This window comes from Littorina saxatilis, linkage group LG11 (assembly GCF_037325665.1).
Source record: "Littorina saxatilis isolate snail1 linkage group LG11, US_GU_Lsax_2.0, whole genome shotgun sequence".
Lineage (NCBI taxonomy): Eukaryota > Metazoa > Mollusca > Gastropoda > Littorinimorpha > Littorinidae > Littorina > Littorina saxatilis.
Window position 1 is genome coordinate 43,238,755 of NC_090255.1, and position 27,759 is coordinate 43,266,513.

Below are 27,759 nucleotides of genomic sequence, written 5' to 3' on the forward strand. Positions count from 1 at the left end.
TACTACCAAGCTCTTGACATGGGTTTGTTTATGCAGTGAAACCTGTAAGCTCAGTCTTAAGTCCCTCTCCTGTAGCAGTAAGCAGCTGTTTCCCTTTCATTCAAAATGTCAACGTGGTGAAACAGTGAAAGCATTCAAATACAGTTGCCTTGAAAGAGTTAGGGACCCTTCTTCACAAAGCAGCATGTACAAGAAAAAGGACTAGAAAGAAAAGGAAGAAGTCAATGTAGGATGTTGATGTTGTGTACGTGACACGGTAAATAAAGAAAGATACCGCCTTTCACTCCATGCATAACTCATAATAAAAATTTTGTTATGATGTGTCAGCTGCCAGGAGAAAACATTTAAGTTTTGAGTGTGCATATAATTATATCCTCCATCTATACACTACAGTGCAACCTACCTTTTTAGACTGCTCAATTGTACAGCCGAATTTTGCCATTTAAAGATTTTGCTTTGACAGATTTCCTGTTCAGAACATCTATAAATTAGCCTTCTTGTACGACTCCCTCGCTATTAAGAGAGTATAATCAGAGAGGGTGTCATCAGGATGGGGTCGAGGTCTCAAAAGGGTGGATACAACAGCAGTCGTGCTTTAGAAACTTGTCACCAACGTACATTGTACTTGCCATTAGCATAATCATGCCCATCCCTCTCGCTCTCTCTCTCCATCCCCCGAGTTTGTCAGTTTTCAAGAAAGACAGTTTCCCACAAAGAGTACTGTTCAAGACACACATGCGAATTTCTGTCCCTTACATTCTGCATTCCAAAGATGATTTCTGATAGACAAGGGCATGTGGACACAGTGGACAGTGATGTATTCGTCTGTGTGCTTTCAGACAGTTCAAGGACCTATAACATATTATGTCCACAATGATATATCAGTATACACCCTATGTGTCACTCAGCTGCTATTTGTAAAAGCTATCCTTGTCTTTATTTATTGGTAGTGCTGCGTGTGTTGTGTCTGCATATCGTTGGTGGTGTTTTATGAGGTCTGCAAGCAAGGACAAATCCAAACTTAAGGCTTGTTTAGTGTGTGTGTCAGTTTGTGTGTGTGTGTGTGTGTGTGTGTGTGTGTGTGTGTGTGTGTGTGTGTGTGTACGTGTGTGTGTGTGTGAACTGTTGGCGATGTTTTATTATTAAGGCTAAAAGTCAGTTTTGTTCCCTGCCTCATAGGACACAAGTCCATTGGACCTGGATTAAACACATGTATACTTTTAGGTCCAAATGTTCTGCTGGTATGCGTCAATGACCGAAGACATGGAAACGACATTGTGAAAGTGTACAAATCCTAACATAGGCTTGTTATTTTGTGTGTGTGTGTGTGTGTGTGTGTGTGTGTGTGTGTGTGTGTGTGTGTGTGTGTGTGTGTGTGTGTGTGTGTGTGTGTGTATGAGCGCGACTGACTGTGCGTGTGTTTTTGCATGTATGTACGCTGATGTTCGTGTGCATGCATGTGTGCGCCTACATGTGCATGAACAGGTCTCAGTGCTTGTCCTGTTAGCTGTTTGTCTCTTAACAGCCAGGAAGTGGGCACAGCAAGAGTGCATGGATACAGAAACAGGGGTGGTGTCAGGAGAGCCGCCAGGGGGAAAACCAGCCCCCCTCCCTCAAACAAACCCCCACCTCCCCCTGTTTCTAACGGAATATTGATCTCTTTATCACTCCTGCCCCAGACTGGTGTGGGCCTTTTTGCCCTGTCAGCTGGAGCCATGTGCAATCCTCATTGTGCACCCCTGTTACTGTGCAGCGTCTTCTATTCTGGAAGCTATACTGTCGCCTCGTGGCTACACACGCATAGCAATACCATGCAACGAAACAGAAAACCACTACTGTTGTCAAGCCAGAAGTGTCTGATAAGATCCAATGACACTTTGCTTACTACAGTATACACAAAAAAGAATGCCAACAAGATTTCAGACGCCTCAGAAAATAATTAAAGAAGAAAGCACCATGGTACTATTACTGCCCATGCAGGCCGAACACATTTTCTTCTGTATTAGCTATGTTGGCTTAACCCAATTAACCTGCGATTAGAGGACACCCGCAGTGTAAAGACACTTGTGGTTGATAAGAGGGGTATCTTTAGTGACAAGTACCAATGTCTTTCACATGCTTATGGCCAAAACTATGATTATCGGCAAGGCATGTCAGCGACATCGACAAAACTGACAGAACCCATTCTGCTTGAGGGATAGGCCTGACTGAACAAAATGATTTTGTGTCATGACATGCTTGGCTGCATCTGTGTCCTGCTGTTAAAATTTGACACGACCCGACGAGATTACTCCTTTATGAAACGAACCATGACATCTCATGAGCAAGTTGGGTATGACAGCTATACAGAGCCTATTGCGCAAGCACTTGCGTTAAATGTGTGTGAATGTCTGAGCTCTGTCCTAGCTCTCTCTCTCTCTCTCTCTCTCTCTCTCGTCGTCTCTATGTGTGTCTGCCTGTGTCACTGTCAAGAACCCCCATTGGGTGAAAGTGGTGCCTGTTCCACTGCCATAATTAGGGGTGACTTAGCGGTCTGAGCCAGATCAAATCAAGTTGTATGTTGGGAAACTCACGGTTCATTAACCTGTATTTAAACAAAGAAATTAACGTGCACCGCCTCTGACGTCATCTCTCCGAGAATGCAATTACATTGTCCTTCAATTAGCACACATTCTGAGCAAAGAATTTCTTTTAACTGGATATTTTTGTTAAAAACTCCAGCCTTTTCCCCTGAAGTAACGATCACTTGATCTAAGAGTTAACTTCATACCCCCCCCCCCCCCTTCCAAACAGGCAGCGCCCGCTAAACAAACCAAAAGGTCTGAAACTTGAAATCAAAGTAAACAGCTTCTTTTACTACAATAACAAAAAAACAAAAAATTAAATCCTAGACGCATCATTTAAAATTAATCTGAGGTAACAGGTATCCAGCCAATGTTATTTAGCACGTACCTCCGGGCCAAGAATCACGCAACATTTTTCAGGTAAATGTACATTCTGACGTTCAAGTTTTTGTTTTGCTTCCCGGCACACATCCAAAATAGACACACGAACTCCTTTAAAAGTCCTTGTCTACATTTTTATACCGAAATCGCCATTTGACCATTAAAATGCAGAGTCTATTATCTACAAATATCAACAATACACCCCCGTTCGATCAAGAAAGACGAAGCCAGTGCAGCCGTTTGAAAATTCATTGTAGTATTCCAGCGTAGTACTCATAGTAGGATATCCTTATTTGGAAAATGCCAAACGCAAAACTCCTCTCAAATCCCGTGCATTTCGTGCGTTTAAAAAAAAGCGTGGACAGCGCTCCAGTGTCAAACTGTTGCTGCACTTGTTTGGGCGTGGCTATAAGCATAGTGACATGAATTTGATTGGTCAGTATTTTTAGGCAAAGCACATGTTCTCAGCAAACAGAAAACACTGAAATATTGGAAGCGTGAGTCACGCTACCCAAAAATAAAATCTTTGTTTACATATAATTTTTTTTCTATAACTTTTTTCCCCATGGTTCATTCATCATCTGAAATAACTTTTTAGCGAAATCTAACCATAAGATTATTGAAAAAAAGCAAAAATGTAGACGACCACCTTTAAAGCTCAAATGTCAAGAGGATTAAGAAGGACAGACTGCGCAGGAAATAATGACAGCCGTAAAAAAAAAGTCGGTTAGCTTGAAGGGATTGGAGAGATAACGTAGCGCGAAAGATTGCTCTTGCCAGGAAATGCGTCACTGTAGTTGCGCACAGTAGAACAAGATGAGCAAATGAGAAGTTTAAGCTAGAATAATTTAGTTAAAAAACAAAGGATTACTGTACTCACCGATACAAAGACGACACAAGACGATTACGAATTTTCGCTTCTGGAAGCTTCATTAGAATAATTTAGCTAAGTGCAATAAGAAAAGCGTAATCCTTGTAGCGAGTACAAAAGAAAACAATGTTGCTTGTACTTGTGTTTTTCTGTTGATGTAGATTGTGTTGATTTCTTCGTTGATTCTTGAAGGCTAACTAAAGAATGCACAACATTAGTGCAAAGGCTTTACTTCCTCCCACTCCCCCCTCCTCAAATTCTACACAAAAGATAGCACAGTGTTTCGTGTGAAGTGCAGTGGAACAGTTTGATTCATTGGCTCACGAAGTGTAGCCTAGCCTATGCGATCGTAACTTTGTCTGTCTGTGCGTTTGTGCGTGCGTGCGTGTGTGTGTGTATGTCTGTGGTAGAAACGTTAACATTTCCGAGTCTATGTGTGAGTGGTTATCCAAGACTATGGATAAAGCTCGTGTAACCACAGTAGTGTTTACTGTAGTGTTCGTCCTTGTAGTCTGTATTAATGTTAGTCACAATACTGTGCACGTATGTGTGTGTCAAATGTCTGGCGTCTCTTACCGTAAGCCTGTCCACAGCTATTACATTTTCCAAACAACGCCGTGTCACCAGAGTTCCAGGCCGCCGCGGTTATCGCGCGCAGTCATTGTTAATTACAGTAAATAGTTAAGAAAAGTTCCAGGCATGAAGAACCGTGAGAAAGACCTCACTTTCACAAAATCCACCGTCAAGGAAAGACGTGTTCTCTTTTTCTCTGTGCTTCTTGACTAAGGTATGTTGTGGATTATTTCATTTTGTTACTTTTTATCGTTATGCGATTATAAGTGTATGATGTATGAAACAGCGGATATTTTCCTAATGTTATTTTGTAAAAGCATGATGTAATTCTTATACTTGATCTGCAATTTGTGACGCTAGATATTATGGTTCTGCTATCGGAATGTGGATTAAGTATGGCCAATCTTTGCTTTGTTTTGAGTCTGTCTGTCAGTAGCTAAGCATAGTTAAGAATGATAGTTTTATTGTTAGAAGAACAAAGTAATGCGTTATCTTTCTTGGTGGAGAAAGGCAGGAAAAACTATGTAATGATGCGGCGGAATGTGTTTGTCCTTTTGTGAGAAATATGTAATGTGTAATATGTAACTGAATGAAAGATTAATACGAGGATCATATTGGTTGTCATGGTTGTAAACTTGAGATCAGAAAAAATGCCATTGAACGATGTACTCGGAAAGTTAGTGATTTATGAAAGAACTAACAGATATATGAGTAAATGAGTCTTTGGGCTCTATGAGACTTTAATCCTTTTTCGGATAAGTTGTGTCTCATTCTGATGGACAATTAAGTTCCATTGTGTGCGAATTGGAATTGATTTAGACTTGTGTTCCTTATGTTTTGGATCCAATTAATGAAGTCTAATCCATAAGCATATTAACAGAAGATAGCGTATACTCCAAACTGTAAGATTGGCAGTGAGTTCGCTTGTGGTTCTAGTTCATTTGGGCGATGTTCTGATAAAATGTTGTTAACCAGTGGGCAGTGTTTTGATCCGATGACTGTTAATCAAAGTGTGTTGTCATAATAAGATATCTGTTCTGATGTTCGTTTTGAATGATGTTGATTATGTTTTCTAGCCAAGTAATTGATTGCATTTGAATGTTTGTTGATTTCAGGATGCACATGCTGGCTAGAGTCCTTTTCTTTTTCCTTTAGTCATTTTTTGTTTAGTCTAGTAAAGTGAAAGTTAATGTCAATCTAGTTTAGAAGAAGAGAATAAACTTCAAAATTACAACAACTGTTCTTTTACGAGTTTTATGACGGACGAGTCCAACCCTGTGAATCCCAGATTGTGAGAAGGGGTTTACACTCGCATAAGATTACGTCACGGTCAAAAGTGTTTGACGTCAATTAATGCATCATGACGGCATGCCTCCCTGTAGTCTTTCTCTCTCGCGTGGTGTGTGTGGTCTCGGTCATTGTTATTTTTAGCGGGCCGAGACTATTTGGCAGTCGTGTCCCTCTAAGTTAGGGTTAGGGTTAGGGTTAGTCCCTCTAAGTAGGCTACATCTAGATCTAGTGTCTCTCTTTCTTGCACAGTGTCACCTAAGCTTACTGTGTGTGTGTGGGTGTGTATGTGTGACGGAGTGATTGAGTTTGTGTTACTGTTTGTCTATTTCTTACGTGAGCCTTGAAGGCTTCGCCTCTTGTTTTAAAAATAGAGTTCTGCCAAGAAACTCTGAAAGGAGTGCAGAAGAATTCCAACACCCTACAAAAACCCTGAACACAAACATTTTGTTACCCTCCTCTGCGGATAAAGAAACAACATAAAAGATTAAGAGAGAAGCTACGCAGATGCACTTTCCCGCCACGTGGAGTCCCAGTGTTATGCAGCATGCCATACGTTTGTGTGCACCAATAGTCACAGCTTTCTAGGTCACCGCCTTGAACTGAGAGGGACAGAAAACAGACAACACAGCCTTTCAGGTCGTTCAACCCATAGGCGCACAAATAAGTTATCTTTTTTATGACCCACATTTCATGGTCTTATTCCCAAACTTGTTCATGCTCCCATCCCAACCCAACCTCCCATCCTAATGTCTGACTTGTTTTTGTATGTGGTGAGTTTACAGTAGTAGTTGTGATAGTCGATTAGTCCCTCTTTAGGGCGAGGGCAATATGCAAAAAAAACATACCTGTGCGTATTCTCTTACCCTCGAAAAATACAGAATTGTCATTATGGGGGCGAGGACGCCCCCATTCTATACGGATAGTTTAGAGGTTGACCATGGGCAGCGCCATTTTGTTGTGAAATACGTCATCAGTTTGTGTACACAGGAAGTTGTGACATCCGTCACCCTATGGGAGGGGTGAAGGCAACATTGTTCATCTGTAGAAAGTTGTGAAATCCGTCACCCTATGGGAGGGGTGACGTCAAAATTGGTCATCACAGAGTTTGTGTAACACAGGAAGTTGTGAAATACGTCACCCTATGGGAGGGGTGACGTCAAAATTGTTCAACAAAAACATGATATGTCGCATTGTGCAGGGTCAACTGCAACAAACTCAAACCGAGCCATTCATACCTAGCTGTATTTGAGAGACTTATATACCCGACATTTTTATTTCTTATTTTTAGCACAGGTGTAGGAAAAATCATGAACCAAAATGTTATTTATTTTCTAATTTAACATTTTTTTTACAAATATGACCATGGTCTTTTAAACATACAGTGACATTAAACATTGTTATGTTAAAAAAAAGAAAAAAGAAATAAAGCTTTTGTGCACAAATCAGAAAATACATTGTACATTTTACCTACAGGCCAAACAGTGTCTGTTGGCGGCAGAGGGCCCAGCAAGTTGCTATTTTTAGATCGATTAAAAGTTGTCAAGAACAGGCGCTTACATTTGGATGTGTCCACTGATAGTAGGTTTGGTTGTGATCAATCAGAATGATGTAGGAATAAAAATGTATGACAGTTTGGTATGATGACATGTAATTCAAATATGCTGAAATGTAATATTATACATGATATAATATTATTATGGCTGTTGCCATGACCATGAACCCCAAGAAAGGTTTAATGTTATGTAAAATCAAAATACCAAAATCAAGCACCTACTAATCTGGTCTACGGTGCGGCTTGGACCAAAAAAGGATGGACACGCAACTCGCTCAGCCAGCCAGCGCTGCGAGACTTACAGCGGCCAACATCGCCGCGGCGCGCTCATTGGCTAAGTATTGAACTTGCGTCAAGGCCGATGCGCGTAGATTCCCAGAATGTTTACTTTCGGTTAGATTCTTCGACAGCATTCGCAGAGGTGACTGCCGTATTGTGTACCGCAGTCAGAAGTAATTTATTACTTTTGGGAGTTTAGTAACGTGATATCAGTTTTCAATTGTTCGTTCACTTATATTGCTTTCAGATTTAACACACAAGAAACAGTAGCACGGTTTTCGTTGCGAAAATGTGCATTGGCAGTGCTACGCGATCGAATTGTGTATTATGTACACGCGGTGTTCTTCTCAGGAAAAGACCGAAGCGACATGTGACGTCAGTCGTTCAGCCCGCGAGCGGTGTGATGGGGGGGTTCACATGGTTTGTTTGTTTCAGAACCACACCCATATACACACATTTCACATGTAAACCATTTGTCCGCCCCCTGTCGATATTTATCGACTAAGTTCCTTGTTGACATTGTCCTCAGTTTCTAATAATTCACAATAAAGTAGATGTGTACTGCCGGGCAGTACATACCCCAAGCGAAGTCGTCCATCTGTGTGTACATGATTCTCTCTCTCTCTCTCTCTCTGTCTTAAAATGTGTCATCGATGACGTGTTTTCATACTTGCTAATGCGGCAGGCTAATCATGACGTCAAATTGAAACTTCTTGAAGTCTCTCAGAAAGGGACATGAAAACCATGTGGGGGTTACTGGTTTGGGCTGAAAAAAACCCCAACTCCACCTAAAATTCAAGCGCCTATGGGGCTGAATTATGCAGCATAAATTGTGAAACATCAGGATATCTCACACTTTCAATTCTGCCATCATGTCAAATCTGACAACAAACCTACCCACAAAATGTCATAAATATCGGTGTAGAATTGAGACTTAACGGTTTTTAACTGCCAAAAATAAGTTTTTTTGACTGGAATAGTTTGTCTTGAAATTCAGTTTGGGACAACGGACCCACCCACTAAATTTCATAAAGATAGGTGAAAATTTAAATGTAACGGTTTTTAACTGCCAAAATTATGTTTTTCTTCTGGAAAAGTATGGAGTGAAAATCAGTTGGGGACAACGAACCTACCCACAAAATTTCATAAATATCGATGAAGAATTGAGATTTAACGGTTTTTAACTGCCAAAAATAAGGTTTTTTGTCTGGAAAAGTATGTCTTAAAATTCAGTTTGGGACAACGGACCCACCCACTAAATTTAATAAAGATAGGTGAAGAATTGAAATTTAACGTTTTTTAACTGCCAAAATTATGTCTTTCTTCTGGAAAAGTATAGAGTGAAAATCAGTTGGGGACAACGAACCTACCCACAAAATTTCATAAATATCGGTGAAGAATTGAAATTTAACGGTTTTTAACTGCCAAAATTATGTTTTTCTTCTGGAAAAGTATGGAGTGAAAATAAGTTGGGAACAACAAACCTACCTTTAAAATTTCATAAGAATCAGTGAAGAAATAGGATTTAACGATTTTTTAACGGCCTTTAAATCATTGGTGATGTCATCATAACCCAGTCGTTGTAGTTGTCGTCGTAGTTGTTGTTGTTGTCATGTTCGTTGTCGTGATTGTTGTTGTTCTCGTGTTGTTGTTTTTGTTGTTGTTGTTGTTGTTGTTGTCGTCGTCGATGATGTCATTTGTTGTTGTTGTTGTTATCGTCGTCGTCATCGTTGTCAGAGGTTATTTCTAGATTTCATTGATAGTCTTTGTTCTCGTCACCAAGACTTGCTAAGAACAAGCTTGGAACAGCAAGAGTTCCAAGAACAAGATTAGAACAACTCATTACATCATTACCAGTACGTCATTTGTATTTAGAACACACTTTAGAAAAAAACTCTTCAGCTACAAACCAGTCACCCTCACATGTCGGAGGTGTTTGTCTAAACCACTTACTGAAATGTTTTGAGGTTTAATGACCATACACATGTTGAACCGGTGAGTGTCTTCCGCTGCTTAATTCGCAAATAACTATTTTATTAAAGTCCGCTTGAAACGCTCAAAGATGAAATTCCATGTTAAAAAGTGACAAAAGTTTCACATTTTCCCGTTGTAACAGCTTCCGATGATATTATATGAAAATTCTGATCCTCTGAGAGGATTCCCCGAAACAAAATCAGTTTGTACGCCTAATTTTAATAGAATTGTCCAAACAGTGTCGCTAATATTGTGCTAAAAGATGAATTCTAGAACAATGTTCACAGACAGACACCACTTGGCAAAAAAAATTTCAGTGCTGGGAGATGAAAAAAAAAACTACCTCGCTACGCGCGGGCTTTGCCCGCGCTCCGCTTGGATAAATTACCCAAGCTCAGTATGAACAAAGTTAATTTATTACGTGCCTATTCTGTTTTGTATGAACCCTCCGCAGCGGCCTCTAACTCAGTGAAAATACTTTTTAAGACCTGATTTTGTGAGATTTCTGGAGGTCTTAAAAAGGGGGTTCCACTGTGGCTCCAACATCTATACACAAAACATCACTGACCCAGAAAGAACAGCATGCGATGTCGATGTCACTAGGTCCTGAATAACCAAGAGACAGAGGCAAACAGGATGTATTTTGCTAAGACTGATCCCCTAGCCTTATATCTGCTTCACTCCTGCACCTATGTCTGTCAACAACTTGCCAACCAACTCTGCTTCCAAATGGCTCAGTCTTAATTAAGATCACAGATGGGACTGGGGTAAAATTCAAAAAGCTTACTCCCCCCCCCCCCCCCCCTTTTCCAGAATAAAAGTGACAGCAGCATAGCCATAAAAATGGGCTATTTCATGTGTTTGTGATTAACAGAAATAGTGCATGTACACAGACCCACTTACTGACCTGATCTCTGTAAGATAGCGCTAGAGAGAGAGAGCGAGAGAAAGAGAGAGATGCAAAATAAACTTGGCAACAGATGCTCTTATGTGTTGTAGGACTTGTGGGTTGCCATGAAAGAGAGCTTACATCCCAAAGGTCGGTTAACTGTTGGCTCACACACAGGTGGTATTATGAAGCGCAGGAAAAAAGACCCCCCCCCCCCCCCCCCCCCCCCCCCCCCCCCGTTTCTTGACATTCAAATTTTGCTTGCTGTGCACCTTTTCAATGTAGGTTGCGCTTTCAAGCACGGATACAGGTGAGACAAAACACTGTTCAACACACTGTTTACACCATACTACTCAACACTACCACACTCAACACTACCACACTGTTCACACCATACTACTCAACACTACCACACTCAACACTACCACACTGTTCACACCATACTACTCAACACTACCACACTCTACACTGCCGCACTCAGAACTGGAACTTAGCCGACTTGTGTCTGTTTTAGATGTCAGTTTCTTGCATTCAATGCTCTGCCAAGTCAGAAAAACACAAGAAAGGGCAAAAAATAACAAAAGAAAGACAAGAAGTCGGAGAACCCATTTATACAAACATTTGTACAATCAATTGAAGAGAAACAATCTTCAAAGTTTACTTCCGCAGAAACAAACATGGCCAGCATCTGACCAACACGAAGCACTCGGCCACCGGACAAACTCAATGCCATTTCAATCAAATGCCACAGTCATAGAAATGCCACTTCGTATAGCTGCTCATAGTCAGACATTATGCACGTCTTAAACCCCTGTCACACTAGGGCTGCGTCCTCACGGTGTTCCCACGGCGTCCAAGAAAAATGAAGAACGCTGAGGTGTGCGCAGTAGGGTCTCCTACAGCGCCGGAGAAACGCGGTGGCAACGAGGTGGGGTCGCCAAGAATGCCATGCAACAGTGCGCACTTTGAGCATGCACAAAGTATGCGCCTTCACTCGGCGTTCTGATTTTCCTGCGATCCCATGGCGCTCTGAGAAATTTACAACTCCGTGGAAACGCGGTACAGTGTGACAGGGGTTTTACAAATTACATTTGATAAACAAATACCCATGGCACTGACAAATATAAGCTGTAATCCAGGTTATAAACAAGCTGCAGTCTAACTCCAGACCAGGGTGAATAAGATGATGTCAGCATACAGACATTTTCATGTATTGATACAGCGCGATTACACAGAAAGTCACAAAAGTAGAATCACAGATGAAAATTTGGCGCAAACTGACGACAGATACACAATGTCACAACCTATTCAGTTCCTGTGTTATCAGATACAGGTACCCATTCATTTTTTTTTACCACTTTTGTCAACAAAAAGACATAATTAAACAACAAAATCCCCAACTCTAACTTTACCTTGTTCTGCAGATTAAATTGGTTCCATGTTTTAAAGTGGGGATAACATTGTTACACTCATTAATATTTCTCGCATCAAAAAATGCCTCAATGGAGTCAATGGAACCTGTACAATACAAAGTTAATTGTACAATTCAAAGTTAATTGTACAATACAAAGTTAATTGTACAATACAAAGTTAATTGTACAATACAAAGTTAATTGTACAATCATGGCCAGTCTGCTTCAAGACACGCTTTTTTTAATGGCAACATTTTCACCTCCATTTAACTTTAAGGAAATAAACCATGCATATATATATATATATGCTATCGTCAAGCAGATAATCTGTCTCTGTCACACACACACAAAGTCTGTTCAACACACACACTCAGTTCAGCACCTTGCCTTCAGAGCTGCTGGGACAAGGACACAGGATATACTACACCACATACAACAGACTGTTCAGCACACACACTCGGTTCAGCACCTTGCCTTCAGAGCTGCTGGGACAAGGACACAGGATATACTACACCACATACAACAGACTGTTCAACACACACACTCAGTTCAGCACCTTGCCTTCAGAGCTGCTGGGACAAGGACATAGGATATACTACACCACATACAACAGACTGTTCAACACACACACTCGGTTCAGCACCTTGCCTTCAGAGCTGCTGGGACAAGGACACAGGATATATACTACACCACATACAACAGACATAGCTGTGGTGCCACTCAGACATAGCTGTGGTGCCACTCAGACATAGCTGTGGTGCCACTCAGACATAGCTGTGGTGCCACTCAGACATAGCTGTGGTGCCACTCAGACATAGCTGTGGTGCCACTCAGACATAGCGGTGGTGCCACTCAGACATAGCTGTGGTGCCACTCAGACTAACTGTAAAATCCAAAATCCAATAGACTGCCAACGTTCCAAAATACAGAATCAGAAAACAAGAAAGATCGTTTAATTTTTGACAAAACCAAACGTTACCTTCACAATTATTATTATTATTGCCTTGCTTGTGTCCTACAAGTGGCTGAACATTTTGTCAGACAAATTTCGTCTTCTTAGTGTTTGTCTGTGCACTTAAAAGACCGCTGGGTCAATATAACTGTGAACGTAACCTTTTGATTTGTCAATAATTAAACGTTACAACAACATACCTTTCTTTGTTTTTTTATTCTGAAGTAAAATACAACTCACACACATGATCTGCTATACGCATTGCACACTCGCAATGCTTCTTTGGGTGAATTCAGCACACACGCTTATGGCACTGAGTGACTGACTGAGCAACCAACAGAAAAATAAAATCATATGTATAGAGCAAGTGGTTATAACTGATATCCACAATGATGCTATTTCATTCTCTTGCTGCAACCAGCACAAAACTTAGAAGTATGCGTATTAAAAAAAAGGCTTCTGAAATAAGATTAAAATAAAATAAAAAGAACACACAACTGTGTGAAAATAACCACATTTTTTGAAAACAATGACTTATTTTCCTTTGTGGAATTTCAAACAAAAATATGGCATCATAACAGATTTTTGTGTGGATTCCTTGATATTTTGACTTTACACAAGTTTACACTTTACACACTCTTGGCACAATTAGTATTTTTTTGTTGTATTTATGCACATGGATGCAGGCGTGAGAATGATGGTAGAATTAAAGGCTCACCGATACTGTCACAGACCATCACAGATACTGTCAGGCTTTTACACACAGTACAAACACCCTTCCATTTGAACGCTCACCAAACGGGAACATCCTAGGTGCCCTACGTAAAGAGCGAGCAATTTTCAAAGAATTAATTTTGCGGATTGTGTCAGAGACAATCGGACCGTGGTGCGTTTTGGCGCTAGACCTAACTTTTAAAATCTAAATAATAAATTGACAGCTTGTTACACAAACATTCTTAAATCATAAAAGAATTCTTTTTTCATCAAGACAAGATCAGTACAATTCGAAGGTTTGAAAGTTTGAAAAAAGAAAAGCCCGGAAGCAGTGTCACAAAAGGTCGTGGTTCTCGTAGCAGACGACGGTTTATACCTATCGCCAGTTCCTCTGAACAGTCAAAAGCCATCGCTCGAGTTCTTGTGAACCACAGCCGTTTGTTTCGTGCATAGTCAGAGGTAACGTGCTATTGCAGATAAGCTCACAGCGAGTTGCATTCAAATTACTAACTGACGACTACATTGTGAAAAAGGGAAACTTCATCACACAGGTTCACGATGGCTCAGGGGTAAGATAAACCACGCAAAAATAAATTCTTTGAAAATTGCTCGCTCTTTACGGAGGGCACCTAGGATGTTCCCGTTTGGTGAGCGTTCAAGTGGAAGGGTGTTTGTACTGTGTGTAACTAAAAGCCTGACAGTATCTGTGATGGCTTACTGTGCCTTTAAGTGTCTGTATGAGCAAATGTTGATGAAGTTCTACACCTACAAAGAGAACTCAAAAGAACAAACAAATACAAAAATGCATTGGGTAAATACTGAAGTACACTTTTGTGGATGTCTGAGCTTGGAGTAGATGCTGCGATTATGGTAAGAAATCAGACCCTGGGCCGGCGATACGATCTACTCTGTGAACCCACACCACTGCAAACACATTGATAACCACACATCCCTTTCTTTTCACACACCGCACAGCTGACAGTTCCTGACAGGAAACAAGATTCCACAGCTGACAGTTCCAGACAGGAAACCAGATTCCACAGCTGACAGTTCCTGACAGGAAACCAGATTCCACAGCTGACAGTTCCTGACAGGAAACCAGATTCCACAGCTGACAGTTCCTGACAGGAAACCAGATTCCACAGCTCACAGTTCCTGACAGGAAACCAGATTCCACAGCTGACAGTTCCTGACAGGAAACCAGATTCCACAGCTGACAGTTCCTGACAGGAAACCAGATTCCGCAGCATCCGAGTGCAACACTTCCCGCACATTTTCCCGCTATCTGAAACGTTTCCTCACACGAAGAGAAGACAATCCTGCTGCCACGCACTGACCGATGTCTCCAACATCAGCGCACACGAACATCACAGACTTGTCCACAGAGCGGCAATGCCACTCCCGTCTGTGAGAGTTGTGTCGAGGCAAAGAGGGAGACAGGAGAAGATAGCTGGTCCACAGGGGGTCACGGCGAGGGGGAGGAGACGGGGGAGACGGGGGGACTGCCGCTGAGGATGTTGGTGATCTCGCTCCAGATGTCAGTGTGAGCTTTCTCCACCTGCATGGGGCTGGACGGCGACGGTGACAGAGACGACATGGAGTGGCGCATGGCTTTTGCCTGCAACACAAAGCAAATCACGCTCATCAAAACCCAGGAACCAAACAGCTGAGCATAAATCACACTCGTCAAAACCCAGGAACCACACAGCTCAGCATCTTGAGAGCATGACGAAAACAAAATGTGGTCAAAAAATAAACTTCAAAACCAAAATACAAAAGTTGACACAAACTCAGCTTTCAGTTTCACATCTTGGTTACCAGAAATCAAGCTGACACCATGCACAGGTCTGATATAACTTGTGTCTGGTCTATGGCTGTAAAAGAATAAAGGCCAATCAAAAAAAGTTCATTGCTTCTGACTCCCCAACCGGCCTTATTTTTTTCTCCCAACCCTAGATCTTTTTTGGACCCTTCCAAAATATTTATTATAAAAGAATAACAAATTTTCAGTTTGAAGACTTTGCAAGGAAAGTTATAGCTTGTGCAATTTTAGTCCAATACAACGCTACGCTCACCTGTGTAAATGTAAAACAAACTTCAATAAATATTAAAAAATAAAACGACCTCCCGACCCCAATATTTTTTGGGGGCCTTGCTATCGGAAACACATATCATGTTGGGGGGCCTTATTCGTATGTTGCACCAAGGGTATTTATAGACGAGTGAAAGGCTGACACATCTGGGATCTCTAATTCTAACCAGGTCACGTCCTAACACTGAAAACTATCAGGTTCTAAGACTGGAAACAAAGCAATGCCAGAATGTCTCTCAGCTGATACAGTTCTGCATCTAACAGTAATTAATAAACTCCCGCATCCAGTGTGGGAAGCCTTCACAGAGCATATAGATATATATATATATAAAGTAAAAACACAGTAATTTACTGTATGTAAACAATACCTTGTAAAAAAAATAATCAGACAATGGGCTTGATTAAAACTATCATGACATGACGTCAGCAGCATATCAAAGCCCCAACCTAGGTAATAATATTGATTATTTGGAAATGTAGGACACGCACCTACTGTGGACTGGTTAAAAGAATCAGTGCAACACAACAAAAATCTTCAGCTGTGTGTGCCTAATCCAGAAACAGCAGTGATTACACAACAGATCTAGGCTAGGCTCTATGCCTTATCAGTTTTCTTGTCAGTATTGTGATTTATCCTTATCTGGCTAGGATTCTACAAAACAACCCTGTAAACTCTGACATTCTTGCATACTGCAGAATTAGACCAGAGAAAGCAAGGTCATACAGAAAACAATATCACCTGTTACAAAAAGCAAACTTGTTCCTTTTAATGAAGGTCTTTCACTGGGTTGATTCACAGTCCTGACAATGAAGATGATGCAAAGCACACCACAACTCAGCACACAAGTCAGCACTAACCTGTTCCTTACTACTGTGCAACAGCTGGTCAACCACTATGCTACCTTAGGCTACTTTCAATTCTCATAAAACTATCATTAAACCCATACATGTATACATACATTTTCTTAGAGTTAGAGGCGCTTATATTTCATACGTTTTTTTTTGGGTAGGATTTGTGCTGAAGAAGTATCCTCATTATATTGTTTTGTTTAATTTTGTTTTTGTTTTTCACTTTTTGTGACGAAATCTAAAATATTTTCCAAAAGATGTAGAAATTGCACTCTTTCAGTCTCGCCCTTTTTCATCAAATTGAAGATTATCCTCATTATTACACCAGATTTCTCATATTACCAGAAATGTCTGGCCAGTTATGGAAACCCAAGTGTTTCAGTAGTAAGCTCTGATCAGTCTGTGTGGCAGCATGGTATCTTTGGTAGTGTGTACACATTGGCCCACACAATGTCTGCAGTCATGTCACATGTGTTCATGACTATGCTATATTTATCTTCAAATTGGGTTTTAAAGCTTCTGTGGTCCATACCCTTAAGTAAGGCTAGCCAAAATATATTCTTGCTCCTAATCAAGCCAACTCAACCAGATCTATGTCATTGTTAAGAAGCAACAGAAAGAATAGTAAATCATTAGTGTCTCAGTCTGGCACCACACACCAGAATACAGACCAAACTGCTAGCATTCTGGCTTCTGCACCTATCGAGGTGTGTCGTTTGATGTCACAATTCAAGCGTACCCGCCCTCGGTGGGAAAATCACCGAAGCATGATAGTCGGATATGTGATCTGTAAAAATTATTATTATGTTGACTCTCCGTTTGTAAACACACAATAGTCAGTATCTCTTTTGTCTGCACGGCTGAAGCTTGCCAAAGAATAACCGCTCAAGTACGCGATTGCTACTGTATTGAACAAAATGTACATGATCATTCTTGAAAATTAACTTAATAACAACGTGTTAAATGAGCAATACTAGTCAACTGTACCTGGTCACTCCAGCCGACACCATACTTGAGTCGCGTGACGAAGTGTTCGCCGTTGCTGACCACGATGTTGTAGCGCACCGTGGTGCCCACACTCTTCACGCCGTTGGTGATGATCTCCTCTCGGGGCAACTCCGTCAAACCCCGCTCTTTGGCGGGCACCTGCTTGTTGTTCACCCGCACCAGGCAGTCCTGAGCAACCGATTCCAGGGAACACCTTTCCACAACTGCTTTGCCGTTGCCGTCTACAGGTTCCGGGAGGTGCACGACTTCATTGTTGCCCAAGTAGACTGCCCAGTGTGTGTACAACTTGCGGTCAATCTCGATCAGGTCACCCGCTTTGACGCATTCTCTCAACAAGAGAAGATCAGCGGGTAAAAACACCCCAAGAGGCCTTAACATGACGTAACAAACACGACTGATGGTAAAATTTCAGACGAATATTTCACTCTCAACACGACTGTCGACACTAATAATTTCCAACGATCCTAATGCAATGTTCAACTGATCGTCTGCTTGAGTGCTTCGAGCTACCGTCGTACCGATGCACCGACTGAGCTAATAAAATCCTGAAAAAGAGCAAATGTGCGAGCTATTAAAGCGCAAATTTGGCCCAGTATAACAGAATTGGTCTAAGCGCAACAAAACAAAACAAATCTGCACTTATTCTCTTCAATTAATCAATGTTTTATCAATAAAAAGCAAGAGCCTCACACATACACGTCTGCTCCCGTCTGCTTCTGTTGCAAGAGTGCGCCAAAGGCTAAATTTTTCCACAGCAGTGGAATTTTCCGTGGCTGTATTATTAGATGCAGGGAGTGTTCATTGAACGATTTACTAGTGTACACGATAATAAACCATGCCGTGCATTTTTCTCAAATTGTGCACATGATGATGCAGATCATTCTCTACGTTGTAATACATTTGAGCTGACGCACGGAAAGGCGAGAAGAAGACTGCCCTGGTAGTTGTTCTACGCAAGAATGCGATTGTGTACACAAAATGACCCAGATATACTCCCTAAAGGCGTTGTGTCACACATGCGCAAAATTATGTGCGCAGAAATCAACTTTTATTTTCGTTTTTAGAGAAACACGTGTGCGTTAGTTGAAAACGTGGCAAGTACCAAGTTGATGCGGAAAGCATGGGCTCATTTATGTGTTGAAATACGGTGTTTTTTCTCGTACTAAACAGTAAAGAAAAAGCTAAACAATGGTCGACTCCGCAATATGACCAGCTAATAGGGGAAGGGCCCCTAATATGGACCACTTTTTGTTTATTGCTGATAACTAGCTTGTTTTCTTGCGAAGAAGTTTCATTTTGTGGTTGGTAGTCCTTCTCTCTTAGTTTAACAGTCAGGCCTAATTAGAGTGAAATAGCTTCAGCAAAAATTAAACACAGAAAAATCACACAAGTGGTCCATATTTGGAGCCTGGGCGCCCAATATGGACCAGTGAAGCGGCCTTCACGAATCACTGTAAAAAGCCCCCTATACTTCAAAATAGCATGATACAACTTAGTGTGCAAGTCTGACTTATTCAAATATGCTTTAGATTTAGCTGTTTCGGGTTGGTGAGAGCATTATTTGAAGCACACCAGGAAACTGAAGAAGCTTATCAAAAACAGAGTGAAAATAAGTGAAATTATCAACTTTGAAATCTCGAGGGCTAGTTATAGGTTATTTTCAGCAAGCTTCTTAATCAATTAATTAATTAAAATTGCCTTTAGTTTTTATTTTCTTCGATTTGTTGAAGGTGGTCCATATTAGGGGACTCACACATACTTTGAGGTTTTGCTATTATTTTTTGTTTGCAGTAGAAACTCGGGGTACTCACTGTTCAAATGTAACAAATACTGTCTTAGCTGTCATATATAGCCATTTTTGTGTTATGAAAGCTTTGGCTGTGGACAGAAACGAGTCCGTTTTAGGCGGCAAATTTAGAGTGAACGCTGCTAAAAGTGAAAACAAGTCGCGTAAGGCGAAATTACTACATTTAGTCAATCTGTCGAACTCACTGGATAAAACTGAACGTACTGTATTTTTTCACCAAGACAGTACAGCTTCGTCAATCCCCGCGTGAAGGAAATCGCTCACCTCCCACGTGCAAAACGTAGTGATATTGACACGCCAGATTAGCGCGGTAGCGTATTGTGCTAAGCAGGAAAGCGCGCTTTTCTGTATTCTTGTTAACTTTCTGAGCTTGTTTTGAATACAACCTATCATATCTATATGTTTTTGGAATCAGGAAATGATAAAGAATAAGATGAAATCATTTTTGGATCGATTTCTTAAATTTTAATTGTAAGATTAATTAATCTATTTTCGTTAACTGTGATCACATTTTAAGAGTAAACATGACATATATACATATATATTTTTAGATTCAGAATGTGATGAAGAATACGATGCAATCAATTTTAAATCTGTTTGCGAAAAATCGATTTTAATGACAACTTTAATGAGCAAATTCATTAATTAATTTTTAAGCCTTCAAGCTGAAATGCAATACCAAAGTCCAGGCTTCGTCGAAGATTACTTGACCAAAATTTCAACCAATATTTGGTTGAAAAATGAGAGCGTGACAGTGCCGCCTCAACTTTCACGAAAAGCCGGATATGACGTCATCAAAGACATTTATCAAAAAAATGAAAAAAACCTTCTGGAGATACCATACTCAGGATCTCTCATATCAAGTTTCATGAAGATCGGTCCAGTAGTTACACCCCCGGTATAGGGGTGTGTATAGGATTCGCTCCATGTGTTTGTTTGTTTGTTTGTGTTCGCATATAGATCTCAAGAATGAACGGACCGATCGTCACCAAACTTGGTGAACAGGTTCTATACATTCCTGAGACGGTCCTTACAAAAATTGGGACCAGTCAAACACACGGTTAGGGAGTTATTGGTGGATTAAGATTAAGATTAGGATTCGCTCCATGTGTTTGTTTGTTTGTTTGTGTTCGCATATAGATCTCAAGAATGAACGGACCGATCGTCATCAAACTTGGTGAACAGGTTCTATACAATTCCTGAGACGGTCCTTACAAAAATTGGGACCAGTCAAACACACGGTTAGGGAGTTATTGGTGGATTAAGATTCTACAAGGACTTATAGAGGGAGATATTAATGGTCAAAGGGAAATAACCTTCTCAGTTGGTGGCAGTGAGAATGGTTATTTCCCTTTGACCAACGGGGGTGTTTTTCCTACCTCGGAGGAATTTCTTGTTTTCTCTGAATCGCTCTACTCACACACACACACACACACACACACACATACAACACACCCTCGTCTCGATTCCCCCCTCTACGTTAAAACATTTAGTCAAAACTTGACTAAAAGTAAAAAGCGAAAAAGCCTAACGGTTTTGAGGTTTGTGTTTCTGCAACTGTTTTGACATGTGCAACTTATCCAGAGAGGGTGAATAAAGCGAATGAAATTGTTTTGAGCGCTCTAGCGCTGTTAGTTTGTCAGAACAGGAGGTGGTCCATATTAGGAGCCGGTCCATATTAGGAGCCTTCCCCCTACCTATGCCGCCGACTGTGACATGATTTCTGTTGCACGTCACGCACAATTCGGTGAGACTGATAACATTGAAGGTGTTGATTTTTTTCTAATTTATTTTTGATATACCATTGGTGGAAAATTAAGGTCGCTCATTTCTTCAGTGTTAAGAAGAGGAACAAATTAATGTCGCCGTACCATTGCCGCGGTGGCGTAAGACGGCCGGGCCGTGCCAGTGCAGCTTCTAATTTTAGTTCGTTCTGCCAGAACACTGTGACGGCTGAGTGCAGGTCACGCAGTGCACACGCACCGTCACACCTGGGATGCGTGAGTCTTGTTGCTGCTAGCTTTTCACAGGGAGGAAGCATCTCGGATTGCTGCTAGCTTTTCAAAGGGAGGAAGCATCTCGGATTTCCGCCAAGCAACGGTAATAACTTGAAGTGATGAAAAACTGAATTGAGAAAAACGAAAATCGGTGTGTGCATGTTTTTGTGCGGTCGGTGTAACGGCAGAGCAGCCGAATGACCTAGTTTTGACACGTAGGCCTATCATGTGTGGCACTGCGGTGACACTGGGTAGGGGAAGGCATTGATGCCGTCTCTGAGTCTGCACACAAAGTCTATCAGTGTCGGCTGTCTCGTTCTGGATTCGAACCCATGACCCGACGATCACAAGTCCAGTGGGCCAAGCAAGCCACCAGACCCCGGCCTTGTCCCCTCTCACCGAAATCAGTAAATGTACGGTTTTCTCTGTCTCTCTCACACGCTCAAACACATAGATCTATACACACACCGTCATACTTGACTCACACACACACACACACACACCCTGACACTGACCACAGGCGGAAGGTATCGTCCACTGGACTACTACTATCACAGAAAGACTGACGATACCTTCCGCCTGTGCACTGACACACCCGTCCCACACCCACAAACATCATTCCGTTTGCACGGGGAAAACCAAACAAGCATTAGGCCAACATATATATAGGCTACGCCCTCGACAGGGACGAACCAGTTGATTTGACAACAGCTGGTGGCAGTCAGAGAGGGTGAATACAGCAAATGAAATTGTTTTGAGCGCTATGGCACCGTTAGTTTGTCAGAACAGGAGGTGGTCCATGTTAGGCAACCTTCCCTTACTACACTATTGATACTATTGTGTCTCTTGCACTTGAGCTGCATGCACACACACACACACACACAAACACACACACACACCCACACACACACACCCACTTTTAATATTTCACAGTAACTTTATTATTTGACATTGATAAATATATATCTCTGGTTTTTAACAGACAATGACAACTTCAACAACATGCAATAAATAAACACATCTGCTGCAATGGAATTTGAGACAGAGCAAAAGACCAAACAACAAAACCAGTAACCTGACGGCACAAAACGTCATCACAACACACCATCACGGTACACAGATCATTGCAGACAACAGTAATTGCACAAAGGACTGGTGTGTGTGTGTGTGTGTGCATTTCAGAGAGAGAGATAGAAAACGAACGAACGAACGAATGAACGAACGAACTTTATTTTTACAAAGATAAAGGTTTGAGAGAGAGAGAGAGAGAGAGAGAGAGAGAGAGAGAGAGAGAGAGAGAGAGAGAGAGGAAAGAAAACCTCAGATGGTAAAGCCAGAATCGAAGTAAATTCGCGAGTAGTGATTAAAGAAGAGGAAAAAGACGATAGAAAGAGGGTCCTGCTGAACCAGTCATCAGACTTTTCCCCACAATAAATGTGTGTGGTCAAAGCACAAACCACACCTGTCAAGATGTGGAAATCATAGGAAAAGAAAGAAAGTGTGAGGGGGGGGGGGGGGGGGGGTGGTGTTGAGGGGGAGAAGAGCAAGATGTAGAAAAATAAGTTAATAAAACACGAGACAAAAACTTGTCATTTTTGATCAGATTAATTCATTTTCTGACAGCACATTTGGATGTGAAATGTTTATAGAGAAAAAACCCACATGTTTAATGAATAAAATCAAGATCAACACTTATATAAAAGTGTGGGGTTGTGTGTGTCAGCAGAGACATAGATGTATGTCTCTGGTGTCAGTGTGTGTGTGTGAGTTGCTTTTCAAACGCTTCACATCAGATCTCCCCATCCGAATTTCTTCATTTCAGATCTGTAAGGTTTTGTACACAATCAGTACAATTTGACAGCTGTCAACAAGGATTTCCAAGATTGATGCAATTTCTCTAAAAAATGGTTTAAACTTTCTCAGGATATTCTCTTCGTTTCTTGTAGAGGGGCCGATAGACATCCTTTTTTTAAATGAACCATACAGACACAGAAAGAAGGGAGAGAAGCGCTTACAGCACAAGACAAGAATGAGCAAGAGTTACGCACCACTAACCTACAAGCATTGGCATAGACTGTATCCAAAAAACACATCACATCCTGAAACATTGTCTTCATAATTATGTGTGTTTCCACTAGTGCTGTGGCAGTAAAAGGGGCATGTATATGCTTACTCCCAACGCAAAATGAACTTCTAAACTCTCAACAAAAACAACCACAAAAATTTCCTTAATTAAAGTAAAAACTAAAAAACAAACATAAAAAAATGATTTTTTTTTTTTTTAAAGAACCATCCAATATGTGTTTAATCTCCAAGTGGCTAGTGCATACAGGAGCACTCTAGTCGATAAATGCACAAGACTTGACTTCACAGAATAAGACCAGACTTGAGAAAAGACCAGATTTCACAGACAAGACACTTAATCACATACAGAACAGACCCTGTGAGGCATCACACAAAACAAAAAGTAAAATAAAATTGTGGCATCTAGTTTGTTATGATTAGGAGACACATGATACAGAAGTAACAATGAACATCATGATACAGAAGTAACAATGAACATCATGATGCAGAAGTAACAATGAACATCATGATGTAGAAGTAACAATGAACATCATGATACAGAAGTAACAATGAACATCATGATGTAGAAGTAACAATGAACATCATGATACAGAAGTAACAATGAACATCATGATGTAGAACACAAAACAGCAAACACTGCGTTTCATTTCCCTTCCATCCAAACAGTCCGAGCAAAATAACAAGTATTAAATTCGTAAGTTGGAACGTTTAAATTATCTTAACCCACACATAAAACAGATACAGAGAGTTGCGGTCTTTCGTTTTCAAGTCATTTTTTTCAGTCGGTCATAATACGAACACAAAGTCAATACATTCTTAAGACTAACAACACTACAAAGTCAATACAGTCTTAAGACTAACAACACTACAAAGTCAATACATTCTTAAGACTAACAACACTACAAAGTCAATACAGTCTTAAGACTAACAACACTACAAAGTCAATACATTCTTAAGACTAACAACACTTTCAAAAGAAAAGACGGAGAGAGTAAAACAACACATTGTAAGATCACAATCTTGGGGCAAAGAATGGCTTCAATTAAATGGAATGTGAACCTCAATCATAAAAAAAAAGTTCTATTCAATAGGTATGTGAACTTGAAGAAATACCACCAAAGGAATACATAGGCAAACATTGTTGAGTACAGGAGCACAGACAACGTCTTTGATAGCAGTAAAATAAAGCTGGTTTTGAGCTTTTTTCCCCCACTTCCCAAATATAGAGCAGCTGAAAGGCTTTAGGATGGGGGGGGGGGGGGGGGGGGGGGTTGTCGCTGTGAAGGGAGGGTGAAAAAAGGTTGGGGAAGTGGAGGGGTACGGTAGAAGCAGAGATATTACAAAAGAGAGATCGTTTACTCAAGCCCTTAGGTGAAGCTGTCTTTAACACCAAACAATCTGCTATACAGTCTGAACCCCCCCCCCCCCCTTTAAAGATCTGAAACTTTTGTGTGAAATCAGCCCTTTAAAGGGAGGGGGTCTTAAAATGGAGGTAACTTTACAGAGGTTATGAAGAGCAAGTCTGAACAAAAGCAAGGTAACTTTACAGAGGTTATGAAGAGCAAGTCTGAACAAAAGCAGGGTCTTAAAATGGGGGAGTCTTAAAAGGGGGGTTCCACTGTATTGGAAAGTGTCATCAACCGCCTAGGTGACATAGTGCAGCGGTAAATAATGTGACATGCTGGAAGTGACTAAGATACTGATCCCACACTGATTGAGAGAGACCTGTAAAACAAATCCTTACGTCACATCCGCATAACGCAACAGACTCCATTACGCATGTCGTATGCATTTAGAGCCCTTACTTCCCTTTGGTTATTTGATCTATAAATAGCGCTCTGGCTCATTCTCCTCTAGGTTGGCCAAAACTACAATTTCTGGCTTGAACATTGTACAGTGAGAGCACAGACAGAGTGAGCAATCTCTCTTTGAAAGTATCTCTGGAAGAAGTACAGCACAAAAATCATCAAGTTCCATTCCTGATATGGGCTTGAAAAATAAAGTCTGGAAAGTACAACACATGAACTTTTTGCCATTGGAGGGTTGTAAATATCACAGATCACGGACAAGACTTGTGAACATATAATACGTCAGTACCTCAAGAACAATACTAATACTGGCTACACATTGCACAACACAGAATTTTTAAAAACCCACAAGAAACAAATCACTTATGGAAATAAAAAAAAACCAAGAATTGGTAGATCATTGGAACGTTTATCATTGACAAAACAAAACCTCACATTTACTGTACGTCGACCCAAAGGTCTTTGCAGTACACAGACAGACAGACAGATAGACACTGATGAAACAAATAATGAACTTATCTCATGATCGTGTGGCTACTCGCTTGCAAAATGCCGGCGAAGTCATCAATCATTGCCAATGGATCATGTAGACTGGCATTCCATGAACGGTAACAGATATATACTTTCCTGCTTTCAACTGGGATATTTGGGAAACAACAAAAATCTCTGGCACTGGTACGGCCTGTGGATTTTATGTGACAAACTTCTCTTTGCACAGATATCAAGTTGTGTCGGGGCTGGTAACCAGGGCTGAAGTGCACGATGTGAAACTGGGTCCCACCCAAATGGGTGCTATGGCTAAGAAGCCACAGGGCCGGATTGATTAAAATTGAGATTTGTTGCTAGACCCCGCAGCTGGCTTCCGACCAGTTGGGTCCGACCCAGTTTTGCTTCATTCATCCATGCCCAGATTATAGGGGAGTTATTATTTGCATTTGTTAATAAATAAAGTTGTCAAAATGGCAAGTTTTGGAGCGCGCATACTCTTAACACTCACGCTGCCATTTGGTACAGAGAAAGCGACAGTCGTCTTAATGGGAAGATTACGTCCATAACTGCATGGCTTCAATCACCCCGCCATATAGGCAGCTGAACTCCTGCTTAGAAGGTAAATTCACTAGTGAGATCTCTGATCACTTTACCGGATCTTGAATGAAACGAGATCACAAAGAAGAAACGAATTAAATGCACCTCAATAAACAATTCAATGACCAACAAAAAGAAAACATCACATCAACTGTGCATTAAAAAAATAAATAACAAATATTTATTAACTATTGAAACATTTTGCTGTTAAATAGTCAACCTGACCTGGGAAAATAAAGGTTCACTATCACAACAACTATAAATTACAAAAGTCAAGTAAAAAAAAAAAAAAAATTCAGAATTAGAGGAATGTGATGGACATCTAACAAACAAAATGTAAATTCGGATTTAGAAAAGCCCTCTGTGAAAAATGATTTTTGTTTTTGTACCTTACTCATTAGGCATTTATTTTGGCCAATGAAATCACATTTTAGAGTATGTGTAACACGATTCAAAATTTGTAGTTAATGCATTTTTTCCAACTAAATCAGAATTTAAAATTAATTGTAATTCAATCAAGTTGGCGTTTTAATGAAACAGATCCTGTGATTGGTCAGAATGCCCCAACTCATTAAAAATTACCGGTCATTAATTGTCGATAACCACTCGCTAAAAAATCCATAAACCACCTGCTGGCGCGGCGCATTGATACAACCTCAACTAGTCTCGGTTAGCTTTGAGGGTCATTTTACAAGTAGGAAATATGAAGGCCAACGAAATGCCGAGACCATAAGGTATATGCGAAGTGATGACGTCGAATACGTGACGTAAGCTGATGCATGAATTCCTCCGGACTACGTCAGTCAATTCCAAAGATCGCTTTTGTGATGAAAAGAGTTTGCTGTCCAGAAACCCATCAAAAAAGAAGGGAAAATGTATGTGAAAGAAAACAAAACAGGAGCAGAGTGATAAGATAGGAATACAGAGACATATTTCTTGGGACTTGACCCTTGCAGGTAGGTGGACTGAAAGTAGTGTGTGAACAGAACAGAACCAATTCTGTCTGTTTACCATCGCATGAAAGCAGGAAAGCAGAAAAGAGATCGTCGTCAGATTGAATTACAATAACATTTACATGCTTCCATTTGAAACTTCTCGGTCTTCATCGTGGATTGACGCCCTCCCAAAGTCTAATTGAAGCCCGACGGAGCGAAGCGACGGAGGGCTTCAATTAGCTTTGGGAGGGCGTCAATCCACGATGACAACCGAGAAGTTTCAAATGGAAGCATGTTAATGTGTAATTAACGACAAAATTCATTCATATAATTCCGCAATATTGCAAGTAACAAGAATCAAATATTGCACATGTGTTTGTAACAGTTCTTTTCTCAAAATCAAGTTCAAAATGTCAACAATTTAAATACACATGCATATTTACTTCACAAGTGAGAGCAAGATCACAACAATGTTTATAAGTAGAGATTTTGTTAAAGAAAGAATGAAGAATATAAATTCATTAAGAATCAAAACTCGAAGCGTTTTTGTGACCTTAAATCTAAGGTTATTAAAAATTATCTTGACAGGGCAAATGAAAATAAAATTCAAGTCAATATTTCAACAAAATTAACATCAAAGA

The 27,759-nt window shown here is 40.6% G+C and overlaps 1 protein-coding gene across 3 annotated transcripts; it reads right to left on the bottom strand.

Annotated features, from left to right (window-relative positions):
* Window positions 1-10,964: 10,964 nt before the first annotated feature.
* Window positions 10,965-18,316, bottom strand: LOC138980521 (phospholipase A and acyltransferase 3-like). Of its 3 annotated transcripts, none has more exons than XM_070353409.1 (3): window positions 18,097-18,316; window positions 17,380-17,945; window positions 10,965-15,069 (listed from the first exon to the last, which is right to left on the bottom strand). In XM_070353409.1, the coding sequence occupies exons 2-3, from the start codon at window positions 17,776-17,778 to the stop codon at window positions 14,917-14,919; spliced, it is 552 nt and encodes a 183-aa protein (XP_070209510.1). In that variant the 5' UTR covers window positions 17,779-17,945; window positions 18,097-18,316; the 3' UTR covers window positions 10,965-14,916. The 3 variants fall into 3 exon arrangements, with proteins under 3 accessions (XP_070209510.1, XP_070209511.1, XP_070209509.1); XM_070353410.1 differs by having other exon boundaries at window positions 18,091-18,316; XM_070353408.1 differs by having other exon boundaries at window positions 17,380-18,316.
* Between the last annotated feature and the right edge of the window lie 9,443 nt (window positions 18,317-27,759).

What these genes read in the sequence shown, in the direction of transcription:
- LOC138980521 (XM_070353409.1), bottom strand. Translation starts at nt 17,778, where the DNA reads ATGTTAAGGCCTCTTGGGGTGTTTTTACCCGCTGATCTTCTCTTGTTG. An exon ending in GTGTCGGCTGGAGTGACCAG is followed by an intron (nt 15,070 to 17,379) that starts GTACAGTTGACT and finishes TTTGTGTTGCAG; the next exon opens with GCAAAAGCCATGCGCCACTC.